At 29.9% G+C, this 16,927-nt stretch overlaps 1 protein-coding gene across 6 annotated transcripts in view; it reads right to left on the bottom strand.

Annotated features, from left to right (window-relative positions):
• Pkc98E (Protein kinase C) overlaps positions 1–16,790 on the bottom strand; it is a 39,459-nt gene extending 22,669 nt beyond the window's left edge. For 2 of the 6 annotated variants that reach the window (XM_065513832.1, XM_065513871.1), the window contains exons 1-2: positions 16,416–16,790; positions 8,285–9,414 (exon numbers count right to left, since the gene is read on the bottom strand). In XM_065513832.1, coding sequence (XP_065369904.1) covers positions 8,285–8,438 — 154 coding nt within the window. In that variant the 5' untranslated portion in view covers positions 8,439–9,414; positions 16,416–16,790. The other 4 variants (XM_065513854.1, XM_065513863.1, XM_065513838.1 and 1 more) reach the window with 4 other exon arrangements.
• Between the last annotated feature and the right edge of the window lie 137 nt (positions 16,791–16,927).

The following is a 16,927-nucleotide window of genomic DNA, read 5'->3' as shown; positions in this document are numbered from 1 at the left end:
AAAAAGGGTGACTTAACCCAATGAAGGAACTGGAGAGGCATAACTCTGTTGAACATCATTTAGTAGGTTATTACAATGACCATCTTTGACAGAATTTCGACAACCATTGAATGGACATAGTGGATTTAGACCGAACCAATCATGTGTAGACCAAAGCAAAATTGCGCATAATAATCGAACAGTCCGTAGAGTACAACAACCGCTCTTCTTAGTTTTTTTGGACTTCGAAAGAGCATTCGATACTGCAATATATTCGAATTCCTGAGGAAGTTACAAAGCCAAAATAATGTACGCTAGCACCAGTGCTTTTCCTCTGGACAAGGTTCTCCGTCAGACAAACATCGTGGCACCAAATGGAATCCAATGGCACTTGAACCAACGGCTGCATGAACTTGACTTTGCAGACGACATATGCCTTACGTCACATACATTAGACGGCATCGACGTCTGCAAGCACTAATCCAATACTTTTAAACGACACCGAGATAGAAAACGAAAATAAATTTATCTCTCTTGTCAGCGTCATAAGTAAAGATGGAGGCGCTGATGAAGATGCAGCTAATAGAATAAACCGAGCGCGTAGTGCATATGCCTCTCTTAGTAAAGTCTGCAATTTTTCCCAAATATCTACAAAATCAGCATTTTCTATTCTAGTTATAATTCGGTCACTCTCTACGGGTGTGAAATCCGCCATCGTAAATGGTCGTGGATTGACTACACGCTGCGTAAAGACATCTCCAACATAGAAAATGCCAGTTTACAATAGAATCCGCAAGGGTAACGAAATGTTGGACGACAACGAACAACATGGAGAAGATCTGTAGAAGAGGAGCATCGTGAACACGTACCCCTAACATAGGAATATTAATTTCATATACCCTGTTGTAAGGTAGAACTTAAATTAATCAGTTTTTCTGATTATTGAATGTAAATACATAATTTTCTTTTAGGATTGTATCGCTAGAAGCTCCTTCTCTGTGCTGACAAAATAAAAAAAACAAGTAAGAGAGCTGTGCCGAATCTTATACACCCTACACCAAATTATACTTCAAAATACAAATTTTAAATATTTTTAGGTAAACAAAATATATTTTTTTCCAAAGTTGTGTTTTTAATTTTTTGGAAAATTTTTTTCGAATTTTATTTTAAAATTTTTTTTTTTTATTTTTTAAATTTAAAAAAAAAATTAATTTCAACAGACAGACATACAGACGGACATTCTGGATCCGCTATCTATAAGGATCCAGAATATATATACTTTATATGGTCGGAAAATTATATTGTGGAAATTACAAACGGAATGACAAACTTATATATACCCTTCTCATGAAGGTGAAGGGTATAACGAGTAAGAAAGTAAATGATACCCTACACCGAGTATATGATTATAAACAGTTTTCTTTTGATATGAAACTTATTTGTTTTGAATCTTATTTGAATACCAACATTTGTAAGATATTTATGATCGATAAAGTGATTTTCAGAAATTTGCTTTATATGGGAGCTATGACTAATTATGGACCGATCGTCACAAAGTTTGGTGGGATGATTTGCGTATACATATATGAAACATATTTGTGTTGCATTTTATTTGGATACTAACATATTTCAGAGATTTATGAAAATTTCGAGAATAGTGCTTATATGGGAGCTATGGAACATTGTGGACCGATCGGTACTAAATTTGGTAGTACGATCTAGCTCTTAATGCTAGTTTCTGGGATAATGATAATCTACATTTGTCGTTTAAACCTAGACTAAACTAAAAATTGTGTTTCTTACTTATTGTGTATTTACTATATAATCTAGGTTTAACAGAGCATCATTGGTGAGTTAAACCTAAGTATAAAATGCCAAAGCACAAACAGATGATAAATAATATAAACAATTCAGCACAGCAGCTCTTTATTTTGATTTGTTTTATTAACATCAATATAATTTTTATTATATAGTGGTCGACATAAGTCTACGTAAGACCACAATTTTTGCCACTTTATTAGTGAATAAAAAAATAATAATGCAGTTTTGTTTGAAATCTTTTTTTATTGCTATGCACCAAAAAAAATGTTGTTGCAATGTAAACTTGCAAAATTATTCATAAAAAACAATAAAAAACATTGACAAAAGTCTACATACGACCACAGCATGTCCTGGTTTTTTTTTAATACTAACAGATAAGCATGCAATTTATTAAGTCTACAGTTCAAACAATATTCAGTAACTTTGAAAACACTGGTAAATACCACAAAATTGGCCAAAGAACTCGCAACAAGATCAGAAGTTATTCTTCATCCACCAAAGAACCTTAAATAATGGTAATTAAAGCAGAACTCCTCGTAAATTAGCGAACGGATCGCAAACTTCGTTTGGAATTCGCCCAAAAGCACTTTGAAAAGGACATGGAATTCTGGAAGCGAGTTTTGTTCACTGATGAGTTGAAGTATAACATATTTGGAAGTGATGGGAGAGATAAAGTATGGCGCAAAACAAATACAGCAATGGATCCGAAAAACTTACTCGCTACAGAAGCTACTGTCGCTGCTTCTGGAGTGGAAAAGTTAGTGTTTATTGAGGATCGTTATCAGTACAAATCCATTTTGGAACAACATTTGAGAGCATCCGTTGATATATTAACTCTTGGTTAAAGTTGGATTTTTCAGCAAGATAACGATCCGAAACATTGGTCACAAATTGTCAAAGATTGGCTACTACCATGCCCCATGACAATTGTACATACCACCTCAAAGCCCGGTCTTAAATATTATTAGGCACGTGTGGGAAATTCTACAACGGAAGATCCGAAAACATCTTATTACTTGTGCACCAATGTTAAAGGACAACCTTCCAGAAGAATGGCAAAATATAACGTCCGCAGAACTGGAAAATTTAGTTGCTTCGATGCCCAGACGCTTGTAGATGCCCGTGGTGGCCCAACGAAATATTGAATTTAATGAAAATTTGTATTCGCTGAAAAATGTTTATTTAGTGTACAGATCGTATGTAGACTTTTGTCAACATATTTTTTTAATTTTTTGTGAATAAAAGTTAAATTAATTATAAATTTAGCGATATTTTTTTTGTTGTTATGGTAATAAAAAGGCATTTGAAATAAAACTGCATCATTACTTTTACTTATTATGGTTTAGAAGTCCGCGAGTTACGAAAATAATGGTCGTATGTAGACTTTTGTCGGTCACTGTACATTTTATATACTTTAATGTGACTTTTTCTTTTGCAAAGTTAAAATTTACAATAAAAGTTATGTTTGCGGTTGCTTTTACTTATACAATTTAAAGTACATATTGCCATATTTATATGAAAAATTTTGAGGAATGCACATGTGATTTTATTGAGAAGTATGACAATGCTTACAAAATTAATCCATTAGTGAGAAACACAATCATTGGTTAAATCCCGGCTAAATATGTTAGGATCTAGTTAAGTAAGAAACTAGATCCTAATATTTTTAATAAAATGTTGCGACTTTCATTTTAATAAGAACTGAATGAGTGTTCTAAATAAGTATTTAACAAATAAAAGAAGTAATAATCAAAATCACAGCTTACAAAACATAATTTGTTCAAACAAATTAGGAAAAAACCAAGTAATATTTTTTTTTTCATTAAAGATAAACAAACACACAAGGTCTTTTTTTGTAGAGATTTGACAAAGAAAAATTGTGTAAGGTCAAAAACACTTTTAGATTACTGTGACCCACATACTAAATAGAAATGTATGCAATACTTCATCCGCTTCTTAATAAATTTTCAAAATTCTAGTAGGAAATTTTTTATAAACATTTTATTTCTTTGTAAATACTTTCAACGAAAGCTTATGGATTAAGTAAACAAGTAAGAGAGCTATATTCGGCTGTGCCGAATTTTATATACCCTTCACCAAATTATGCTTCAAAATAAAAATTTTAAATATTTTTAGGTAAACAAAATTTATTTTTTTTTTGCAAATTTTAAATTTTTTGGAAAAAAAAATGTTTCGAATTTTTAAATTTTTTTTTTTTAAATTTTAAAAAAACTTTTGTTGAAAAAAAATCGGGTTAAAAAATATTTTTTCCGATTTTGACCCATTGTAGGTCCAACTTACTATCACTAGATATCCATATTGTCTATATTAATGACTTAGTAATCCAGATATACAGTGAGCCTCAGAAGTGAGTATACACCAAAAAGTATTTGATTTTTTTTAAGATAATGAAAATCCTAAAATTTATTCATCGATTAAAATTTTAATGTTTAGGTTTGTTGGAGATGGAGTTGAATAATAGATTCGGTTGTGAAAAAAAAAGATTTAAGGCGGACTATAATGTTTTTCATGATCCTAAAAAAATCAAAAAATTCGCGGGTGTTTACTCACTTTTGATGCTCACTGTATGTAGATCAAAAATCGAGGTTGTCCTGGTTTTTTCCTCATATCTCAGCCATTTATGGACCGATTTAGCAGATTTGGAAAAGCAAACTTCTCGAAAGTATGTCTGATAGAATTATTGAAGATTTGGATCCCGAAGATATCTGGGGTCTTCAGAAAATTGATTTCAACAGAGAGACAGACGGACATAGCTTAATCGACTATAAGGATCCAGAATATATATACTTTATACGGTATAAAAATAAAACTTTTGGCGTTTATTTGTAACTAGAGTGGTCGGTTTTCGAATTATTCGAAAAACCGTTTTTTTTTAAATTTTTCGTTTTTTTAACGGTTTTTACAAGTTATTCGACAAACCGGGTTTTTTTAATCTCGAATTATTCGACAAAATCGAATACTTTTTATATTCATTTTAAGATTATCCGATTACTTTTAGTAATTAGCGATTACTTTAACAATTTTTCTTTGAATTATTTTGAATGTGTGTTATTAACAAGTTATTCATCAAGACCAAGGCGCAGTCGCAAATTAGGTCTGGATTAACGTTGGGAAGACTCATAGATGCTCACATTACTCATCGACTAGAGGCACGTATCTTAAGCAGTCAGCACGCCTACCTTAACCCCTTGTGGGCCAAGGCTTTAAATCGTTGAAAAAGTTTAATTTTTTTATTAAATATTGAAAATAAGGACTTCAGGAAGTCATTTACAAAATTTTAACTTCGTGGAGGACCTGCAAGGATCCGGAAGGGAACTGGTACCGTTGGGTCAGCATCAGTCAAAAGATAAAAAAAAACTCATCGATTTTTGTTTAAATATTATTAATATATTCATTAGTTTTGTTATTTTTATAACATTTTCTATTAAAAGTCGATTTAATGGTATTTTACAAAATAGTATTTTTTACCATTACAACATAAATGAACATGACAATGAGAACAAGAAAAAATTCACCGTTATTCTGGGTAAGCGAGTTTGCCAATAGGCAAAAAAAAATATATTATTCCAAAGATGATAGTGTACTTCAAAGTACTTTTGGGCAAAAAGGGTCAAAATATGTTTTGTTTTCATTTTGTAAGCTTATTATTGGTATGGTACTTATAAGTACCGTCGGTCGACAAGGGGTTAAGAGTCACTCTACAGAGACAGCTCAGCATGAAGAGATAGAGAGATCCCTCGTAACTACTCTTGCAATTCAACAAGCTCGTATTAACCTAGATATCAGGGTCTGGTTAGTATCCATGTTGAAATCAAGAATAATTACAGCAAATCTTGGTAATAGCGTTAAGTCCAAGCAAGTTGGACGAGGCACACCTCAGAGCGGTGTGATCTGTCCACTATTATTTATACAAAAAATGTTGTGATACTTGTATCAGGATTGTTTCCGGATGAGTTTAGTGATATTCACCCCTATCGGCAATAACATGTGAAATTTTGTTCCCATGAAATATCCATTTCCCTCGAAGGGAAAATTGCTATCGGGAATATCACGATGAACTTTACATTCACAATAGTTGATTTCGTTCGTAGCAGCTGTTTATTGTTTACAAAATTCCATCTAAAAATTTCACAACAAGGGGAATTTTTTCACGTGAACAAAGTTGATGAACGAAAAAAGGAAAAGGGAAAATATTTCATGTGAAATATTGATTCGCGATAGGGGTGATTATGTCCATTGCTTTAGGGTTTCTCGATAATTGGTAAGTGGTCTTGAGGTAAATCCAAGCAAAACAGAATTTTCACGACAAAGACCAATATTCCAAGCTTCCGAAATCCTCCTTTCAAATAATGCAAAATATCTAGGAATTATCCAGGACTCTAAATTATCATGGAAACTGAATACTCCACACAAGGTTAAGGGGCAACGGTGGCCTATTACATCTGTCGTAAGATGTTTGTTAAAATATGGGGACATAGTAACAATATATTAAAATTGATTTATACGACTATAGTACGTATTCTTACTTATGGATCTCTTGTATGGTGGATTGCAACTTGAAAAAACTATGTTATAGACCAACTATATAAAGTTCAGTGATCAACCTGCATTGGCATAACTGACTAAGAACTAGCTGTTCAGAGGCACTGAACTCTATACTGCAACTTGTTTCACCTCTGCCTGCAGCGCAGCGAGGCTTCACGCATCTGGATGTTGGAGATCGATAACATATGGCCTACTGCCTTCGATCGTATACCAACCTTCGAACTATATCACTCCATATACAGATTTTGATAAGAGGGTTCAAGGTCTTAATTTCCTCCAGGTTTGGTAGTGTAGGGGTTATCTCGTGTACGAATATGACAGCAGGACGGTTCTAAAATGAGCTGTGGAGTTGGTTCTGATGTTTCCTGTGACAAACAGACGAATTAGCCAGAATGGGATCTACTTTAGATATCTCCAAAGCGGTTTCAGTAGCAATTCCACTGAGGACTATTAAAAGTATTATCTTCAGACACTTTCTTACAAAGGCTGAGAATAGATGGCGCAACTTAGATACATATTTGGTGGCCAAGTTAATGTGCCCCTCTTTTAACGAAAAACGAACTATGCAACTAATAACCAGAAATAGAAGGGATATATCAAGGTTGCTGGCAGTATTAACGGGGCACTGGACGCTAGGCATGCATGCAAATCGCCTTGGACTCCCTTTTAACGATCATTGTCGTAGCTGTGAGGATATGTAAAAAGAGGAAACGATTTTCAACATTTTCTGCGAATGCCCATACCTGAGTGTAAAAAGGCATTAATGACCTACTGAGATATCTCACGGCAACAGTTAAGTCTAACAACTTCGATATTATAATATACTTTACTATGTAAATTACACTACTTCTGACGGGCGAGTGGTATTGTCAAAACGGCAGTGAACTACCACGCAAACCAACCAATCAACCACGTTGATGGCTGTTAGTTTTGTGTTGTTAAATTACATGGTAAGAATAAAAGGAAAGTGACATATTATGATTTAGCGTCTGTTAATTCCCGTCCCGCGAATTCCCCTGAAAAACTCTAGTATCTACACAAATTTTGCTCCAAATAAGTTTTATATATACTGAATTCATGTAACCTAATTTTATGATGATCGGTCCATAATTTGTCATAGCTCCCACTTTAACGAGCATAAATCTCTTAATAATACTGGTATAAATATAAAATTCAACATACTTTCTTAATTGTTTCTATCTGCTTATAACGTTTTTTATAAGTAAAGCTGATGCAAAAAACCAAAAAATCTGCATTTTCATACTAAATTCTATAAAAAATTAAAAGTTCAAAGTTTAGCTTTAAATTTAAATTTCTCAACAACTGCTGAACCGAAAAATTAAGAAAATATCTCTCCACCAAAAGTCTAAAATATCTCTATCGATTCAAAAATAACAGTGTTTTGGCCGATGAAACACGATTCTGAGCCACTGTGCAACGCTGTGAAGCAGTAATGAAAACTAAGGGCTATAATGCAAAATACTTTGTTCTTAAAAAGGCCAGACAATTTTTTTAAAAAATAAACCTGTTTTGCCGATACCATAATAATGAATACTTTTTAGTTTGTTTTCTATTTTCAGAATTTAATTATGTTTTTGTAAATATTAGTAAATAAAAGTATATATTGTAATACTATTTTTTCGGTAATTTTGACTTATAAGTTAAATATTTGGAATAGTTTTATTTGTATTGTCAACCACTGTATATTATATATTTTAACGTATAAGTAATATAAATGATATTGAATATCACACATACGTGTATTACTAAATGTGAGCTAACCTCAGTTCAGGGCACTCAAGTTATAGTATTGAGTATAATTGTTAATATTTTTATTGACTATAGAATTTAGTAGAATATTTATAATGTTCAATCTTTAAGAAAAAATATTAAGGAATATATATCTATTTATACTTACCAAAATGATTATCATCAACATCGATCGAAACATAAGGATCAATTAATTGTTCATCGGCCAATTTTCCAAATGTTAGATTATGACGTTTTTGAAAATCTGTTGGGCGTAAACCGCTCGCCTCGCAGACTTTTATTTGTAATTTACCCGTAAACATTGTTGTGTGTGTGGAAGCTGTGATTTTTTGTAGAAGCAATAGTTGTTGTTATTGTTGTTGGTTTTTGTTTTAGCAAGATTTTTTATTTAAATTTATATGTTTGTTGTCGTTTTTTTTTTTTTTTTAATTACACAAAATGTTTTTGAGGTTACTCAAACGGAAACGTGATAAAAAAAAACGAACGAACAAAACGGATACGGATGCAAAGGTAAAAATATGCAAAACAAAAAAAGGAACAAACTGTATAAAAATATTGAACGAATGAAGAATAAACACACGAAAATACACAGGTAGAAGGAAGACTAACTGCACTTTATTGATGGAGCAAAAAGGAGAAGAAGAACATCAACTACTATAGAACCGACTGACACAATTTAATTTGTAGTTGTTGTTATTTTACGATACTATTGTTGTAGTTGTTTTGTTGCCACCGTTTTTCTTGCAGTTGTTATTGTTTTATTATTGTTTTCGTGAGAGTGTTTTAGAGGATATTGTGGAGGGATTCTTGTTCTTTTTTTGCTTTTTTCGGTTTTTTATTTTTAACGATTTTCTATTTTGTTGTTATTTTTAATATTGAAGACAAAATAATGATGCAGCGTTGTAGTAGTTGTCATTGTTGTTTTTATGTTTTCATAATAGAATAATAAAAGAAAATGTTGTATTAGTAAATTGTAGTTGTTGTTGCTGTTTCTGTTGTGCTGAACACGAAGGAAGAAGGTTGTTGTTTGGTTTGGTTGGTTTCGTTAGATAGAATTGATTCACTTCACTTGATTGATTTTGATGTTTGTTTAAAGTTTTCTTTTTTTCTTTATTATTTCACTATTCGATTTTCCTTTAAATGAAAGCCAAAGCAGAGCAAGCAACCTTTAACGATATGGGTCACGATTTTCTGTAGAGTTTTTTTTTATAATAAGTGGGACATGTATAATGCATTTATGGCTCTTGTTGTTGATGATAGCGTTGTGTTCTATTGGCACTAAAGGAAAAAAATATTGGGTAAAGGACAATGTTTATTTTGTTATTGCATTTTGCAAAAGTCAGTTGTTTAAATGAATTACTTTTTTTCAGTTCTATAATGAAATTTACAATAAAATTTCTAAAACATATTGTTTGCACTGAATTTAAGATCACCATTATAAAAGATAACCAAGCTACCTAGGTTTCCTACTTTCCGGGGACATAATAAACAAATTTATTAATTCTCTGAAACTTCTGTAAATTCCTAAGTACTAAATTAAGGCAAAAATTCCAATACTTTTTAATAACAAATATATATTCACGATAAACATCTTCGAGGATTTTAATTATAGTGAATAATTAAGTTCAAGAAATTGATAATATTGTTTAAATGATTACCATGAAAAGATGCTCGTCAACAAACATAAACTTATTACCAGGGAAACCGAAAATATGCTCTAAAAAAGCGTTTTAAGCGCTTTAAATATGCAGTAAAAACTTTAAAATATGCTCTTAAAATTTAAAAAATATGCTCTTAAAAAAACAAACTTTTACATAATTTTTAACCAAAAAATATACTTTTATTTACAAAAAATCAATACAATTCATTTCTAAAAAGGTAAAGTAAGATAAAATTAACATAAACTAAAACAAGTATAACAAAAAATAAATACAACATAAAAACAATAAGCTATGAAAAGGCCTCGAGAGGTATTTTTTTGATGATATTTTATAAAAATATAAAGTCACTTCTTCAATTGCATTAGATCCACACATACCAAGTGATTACTTGACTAGCTACACAACTAGTCTTTTTAACATCTACGATTCCAAGGCGGAAGTTAATTGATCCCAAATAGTCAATCTAAAAGAGATCTGAAGTCTGATAGTCTCTCTTAGTAGTTGAACTGACGTATCATAGTATATAGATAACCGGTTTCTTGTAAACAAACTTTGATCCAACATCTTTATGCTTCCTTAAATCTTCCTTAGCACCGAAATGGTTAATTTTCTAACAATTGAAACAAAATTATCGACGATCTAAAAACAATATTCGCAGATGAATCAAAAACGATTGACCATCTGGCGTAAGTAAAATAACTAATCTCTGAAGTATAATATAAAATTATTTTAATATTAGCGAATAAAGTATAAATTACTTAAATATAAATATAATTAGCCTTTTGACTATATATTGGTCTAACAGGGGACAGTAAAATGATAATACTCTCAAATAAAACATTTTAATATACTAAACTTCAGATTATAAAGGACAGAAGGTGTAGGTAAGAGTTAGAGACTATTGAAAATATAATTTCTTATTGACTTAGTTTGCGGTGACCATTATCGAAAAGTTTCATATTATGATTGGATTTTATGGTTGCTGTCTAATTATATTATGTAAATATCATACATATCCATAATTTAAACTCTTGTTATTATTATTTGTATTCATAATATAATCATATGTATTAGTAGCACAACTATAATATGATTGTGTCCAACCATATTAAGATTCCATCTCAAGCATTTTATATAACAATATATATAAAAAAATACCACTCTGCTACAAAATGACACTTTTTGTCATGAAAAATACTTGAAAAGCGACCTAATGGGGTTGTAGGCCTAGGTGAGGACATACTAAAACCGTTTTCAAAGATTTTGAAACACCCTCAACATTTTGAGGTATTTTGAAAAAACTGTTTTTGGGTAGGTCGTAGTACTTTAGTACCTCTAACTTACACATTTTTAGACCTATTTAAAAATTTTAAACAATTATGGATAGACAAAGAATTAAGCTTTCATAAAATGTATATCAAGAAAAATTGCGTAAGCTTTATTTTTTATTTTTTTCGTAATTTTTCATATTCAACAATAGTTAATTTAATTTTTTTCTATGAAAACCTATTCTTTTTTGTTAATATCGGTTTATATTTGCAAAAGTTATTAAACTTTTTTGAAAAATTAAATTGTAAATTCAAAATTTTACAAATATTTTTTTTCTACAGTTTTTTGTTTATTTTTATTTATATGCGCTGGGGGAGAAAATACGAAAAATGGTTTTAATTAAAAGTTGAATAACTTTTAGAATTTTCATCCGATTTGAATAATTAAAACCATGTTTTGTTAAGAACTAAACATTCTATATATGTTGGTATACATTTTTATAAATTTTCATATCAAAATAAGCAATGAAAAGCGACTAAAATCAAAAAAGTTGATAAATTTTGTTTTTCTTTTAGATATTCTTAACAAAAACAATACTTATAACTTAAAGATGTATCAAAAAATGCACGTCATTTTAAAGCGTAATCAGTTTTCTTTAAAGTCGGATAAAAATTGACTAAGTTACAGGTCGATAAGTCGACGAACATCACTGAAAACGGGTTTTTCAGAATAACTTCTGAATTTTAGGGTGTTTCTGAAATTTTTAGAGACAATTTGAAGTGTACTCAGCAAGACCTATAACCCACGATAGGCCGTTTTCCAAGTTTTTTTTCCATCGTAGCACCGTGTACTATATTATGGTTGTAATATTTGTGATCATGGTATGATTATTAATATGATCGTTAAGCAGTTAAAATTTTCACAAACATAAATCAATCATATTTCTAATCATATAGCGACAATCATCTAATAAAGTGTTTTTGCGAGAAACACAACCAAGTCTTCGTCTGGAATATACTACTGGTTGTAGACTAGGTGATATTTTTCGTTTCATTAAGGAAATTAGGCTAGTAAGGAAGGAATCTCTTAATCTACATTTTGCGACTCTCAGAGCGCAAGTGAACTTTGCTATATACTATCCATCCATCTATCCAATCTCTGAGATTCCTATAAACTAATTCTATGGCAACATTTGCTGAAAACCCCATTACTAGGTCACTAATTGTTTGACTATAAGGCATTGAATCGATTAAACTTTTAGATACTCCTTAAGAGACAGAACTTTCAGTTTACGACACACAAAAACTTGTCTTATTTTCTAATACTGTCTTCAGTAAACAACCTGATTTTTTCTCCTTCTCTAAGAATTAAGATGTGATGTCATTTCAAAAAACCAAAGTACGACTAACTGTCGTTGAGTATTCAAAAAGTAATTCATTTTAAGTAAAAATTCACATTTTAAAATGTGCAACTTTTCACCAAAATTTTTCATCGTGTGGACATGAATTCGATCAAAAACCTATTGTTATATTTTTCTTAAGTTTCATCAAAATCGGCCTAAAAATATATAACATTTCGCTATCTTTCCATTAGAAATTCCAAATATTGAAAAATTTGACCTTCACGATTTAAGGGTTAACGTTTTCCGATTTTAGGAAAACTTTCAGACTATATTTCAAATTACCTGGACTATTATATTCTGAACAGATTTTACTTAAAATTAATAACAGTAAGGAAATTAGGCTCATTCGCCAAAATATGGCCAAAAAATTTGTTTTTCTCGAAAATCGCAAAATTTAAATTGCAGGTACGAAAAAACTATAGTAGGTATTGTCATACTTTTTTCATATTTTTATTCCCAATTATGTTCTCCATAAATCCCAATGTGATGATCAGCTAATTCTGAAATTTGTTTAAAAAAAATTTTAAAAATTTTAAATTGGAGTTTTGAAACTGACGTTAAAAAAATCTTGGAGCACTCTAATACATATGTATATTAAAACTGGTCGACACAGAATGGAATACTGTTCTCATTTTTAAAGTTGGGAAAATGCCGACCTAGGATGTTTTTTCGTTTTTTTTAGGGAGAAATGTGTTGGTATTGACTATAAAAAATATTAAAAATAGTAGAAATTGTCGTCACATAAAAATTTTAATTTCGTTGTTTAGAGTCTAAACTTTAGACAATTTAACACTTTTAAAAAACAAAAATTTAAATTTTACAAGGAAAGCGTTTATGAAATTGCATCTTACTATTAAATTTTCATTATGAATGCATTTTTTGAAAACAAATATTTTTTAATTATATTGTCTAAAGATGGCATAAATTATCTTTCAAAAACATCTAAAATCAGTAAAAATTCGTCTCTAGCTTCAAAAGTTACGAATAAGTAAAGATACACAAATCTCAATATTTTTAATTTTTTTAAAAAATTTAAATCGCGAATAAAAACACTTTTTCGATTAAACTAAATTTAAGTGCAAATGTCTAAATGACTCTTAAGAATATGTGTTTTACCGAATATGATCAATATCGGAATATTCAATCATTTAGCGAAATATTTAATAAATATTGAAAAAGAAAAATAATTCTTATTTACACTTTAGTGTTATTTTTAAAATTATTTTAGATTATTTGAAATAATTAATTCTGGCTCAAGTTCTATTTTCAATTGAATTAATTTTTGTATACACAAAGTAGAGTGTAATGCATTTTATTGACTGCTACGTCCTTCTTCAGCACCCTCCTGGTCACCATAGACTAAAACTGTAAATATCATGCACTTAACTCACATTTTCTTCATAAATAGTTTAGAGAATTTGTATCTTACACGATTAGTAATACGAAATTTACATAGTTTAACAATGTTTATTGTATTCTTTTTGTTTATTGTCTTAGCCAAACATTAACAATTGAAGAAATGTACCTTTCTATGTAAGTTTGTTCCTGATTATTTGTTTTGCTGATGATTGATTTTATGTAATAAAAATAGAAGCATGCTGCAGAAGTACGTTGAGGTTCAGATTTAATTAAATATATTAATTGGTACAAGTTGAATAAGTTTGAATTAATTAAAAATATAGAATTACTTTAAATTTAAATACTCATTTTAAATACTCATTTCTAATCAACTTTTTATACCCTTTACCATAAGTGAGTGGTAAGGGTATATGTCTAAGTTTTTTTATTTATTTTTAAATTTAATCAAAAGAAATGTAAAAAACCATAAAATTTATTTCAAGCATCAACTTTTTCCCACATCCAATTATTACAAACAAAAATATTCAACAGACTTTCAATTACAATGACGACTACAACTATGATGATGATGGTGGCGAAGATGATGATGATGAGTACGAGACGAGATGATGTTGAAAAATGCAAGTGAAGGCAACATACATACTCGTACATATAAACAACAAACAAACCAACAATCCAATCAACCAACCGAACAGCCACAATGACAACCGCGGAGATGTAGCTGACAGAGATGTACTTGCTCCTCTTTTATGTACCTAAAAGAGGTTGATCACGATGATATAGAATTCCAAAAATATTTTAAACAATCATGAATGTATGTATGTTTTTTTCTCTTTGTTATTGTAGAGGATTTTTTCATGGAATTTTTCACTTTAACACAAAAATTTTCATATTTTAAAACTGATTTGTTTAAATTTTTTTAAATTTGTTGTTAACAATTCTGCGAAATTATTTTGCTTCAATACTGCGTCATACGAATTTTTCTTATTGTACTCATTAAAAAAATGTTTACAGTCGTTTTTTCACAAGTTTATTAATTTTTTTTTAAAGTAATTTTCACTATTTTTCTCAAAACTGTTACATTTTCCACAAAACCATGTAAGGTACATACAATATTTAGTTGAAAATATGTGTATTTGTAAAAATAAATACAAATAAAATAATTAAAGTAGTAGAATGATTGAAGATGAAAAAATATGTATTATTTTTCTTCTAAATTGTGGCAGCAAGAAAAAAATTTATATTTTTCTCTAATCTCCTCCACACATATTTTTACACATACACACGCACTCATATATACACATTGGCACAAGAAAATTTTTCTTTTTCTTCTTTTTTTTCTGTGTGCTGCTGAATTTTCTTTCTGCTACTCTATTATAGGAGGGGGTACAGTCACTGTTGCCAGATAATTTTGGTATAAAAGCGTCGAAATCGGACTAAGAAATCGTCAAAATCGGAAACAAATTAAAATACTAAATTTGTTGGTGAAAAATTAACAATTCAATAAAGAATTAACACATTTAAAGAATTAATGTTGTAGAATTGGTTGTAAATAAATATAATTATTTAATATTTGTATTAATTTTAAAATTAAAGATTTACTTTTGAGTGATAAGGGCATAGATAATTATACATAGAGACGAGACACTCCGTTTTGTCAAACTAAAATAACACAAATCATATGTCTGACACAACAACAAAATACATTGACTACCATGTATTTTGTTGTTGCCAGAGATAGGTTTTTGACAACAGACTTAGGTTTTTGACAATTGCGTCTCGTCTTAATGTTACCCTATTGCTAAGGGTATATATGGGTGTAAGTCATATACATAGACAATATCATATGAATAATACGGACGACATATAATAAATACGGACCAACAATGGGTCAATTTAGGGGAAAATAAGTTGCGGTAATTAATCAGGCTTTAAAAAAATGGCGAAACCAAAATAATGTAATTTGTTGTGTTTGATTACTATAAAAAACAAATTTTGTGACAGAAAACCTCTTCATTCAGTCACTTCACACTTGTAATCCTTACCAGCATGACAAAATGACTTTAGCTAGGTAATCAGACAACTTCAAGCGCTTAGGGGAATTTACATGGTTGCTTGAAAGGTCTGCTTGACAAGCAGGTTTATTTTGCGCTGCCGTTCCAGTCGTGGAAATTGTCAAAAACAAATACTACTCTGTACGAACAGAGGAGCAAAACATAATGTCAGAAAACTACAACGACATACTGTTGCCAGATTATTTGCCAGCTTAAGGGGATTTTTGATTGTAAAAATCGAAAGTGCGATTTTTGTCGTCAAAATTACGATTTTATGAAAAGTTTATGTTTACATCAAGGTTTCATAAAATCATTTAATAAACAAATAGAAAGAAAAAAATTTTAACTTTATTGTTTCTGTAAGAAAGCAGAAAATGACCAAAAAATATAATCCGAATTTAAAGACATTAAATTATTTGATTTAAAGAATTTAGTGAATCAAAATTAAAAATATTTGTCAAGATTTTGGAAAAAAGTTGTATTTTATATTTGCCTTAACTAAGATTTTTTATAAATTAAATAATAAAAAATTACTAGAGTGCTCTCCTCTGCTATGCCTTTTCTTCTTTTTTTACAAATGGATTTTTTCACTACTACAGAATTTTTTCTTTTCTTCTTTTTCGTTTCAATGCCAATATTTTTTTTTCACTTCACATAATATTTGTGCACATTTTTTGCTTAGTTATACATAAATACTATTCTATTATTAAGCTTTTGTATTCTAATTAGTTGTTCGTTTTTTGTTAAATTCCAATTGCGATATTTATGTGTTAATCTTTTTTTTGGAAAAATTTTGTAATGAGGAAAATTTTCTTTTTGGTTTTTTGTCCGAAAAATTTTTTCTTTTACACACACACGAAAAAACACAGTTGGAAAACTGAGGAATTCTTGCAATTTTTCTTTTCTAATTAGAATCCATGATGTTAATTTAGCGATTTTCAATCAAATGTAGCGATTTTGAAAATAATATAGCGGAGTAAAAGTATGTTAGATATTAGCGGGAATTATTGAGAAACGAAAAAACTAAATTTAATCAATTTGATTAT

The sequence above is a fragment of the Calliphora vicina genome, chromosome 1 (assembly GCF_958450345.1).
Source record: "Calliphora vicina chromosome 1, idCalVici1.1, whole genome shotgun sequence".
Lineage (NCBI taxonomy): Eukaryota > Metazoa > Arthropoda > Insecta > Diptera > Calliphoridae > Calliphora > Calliphora vicina.
This window is presented reverse-complemented; position numbering and strand designations above follow the sequence as displayed.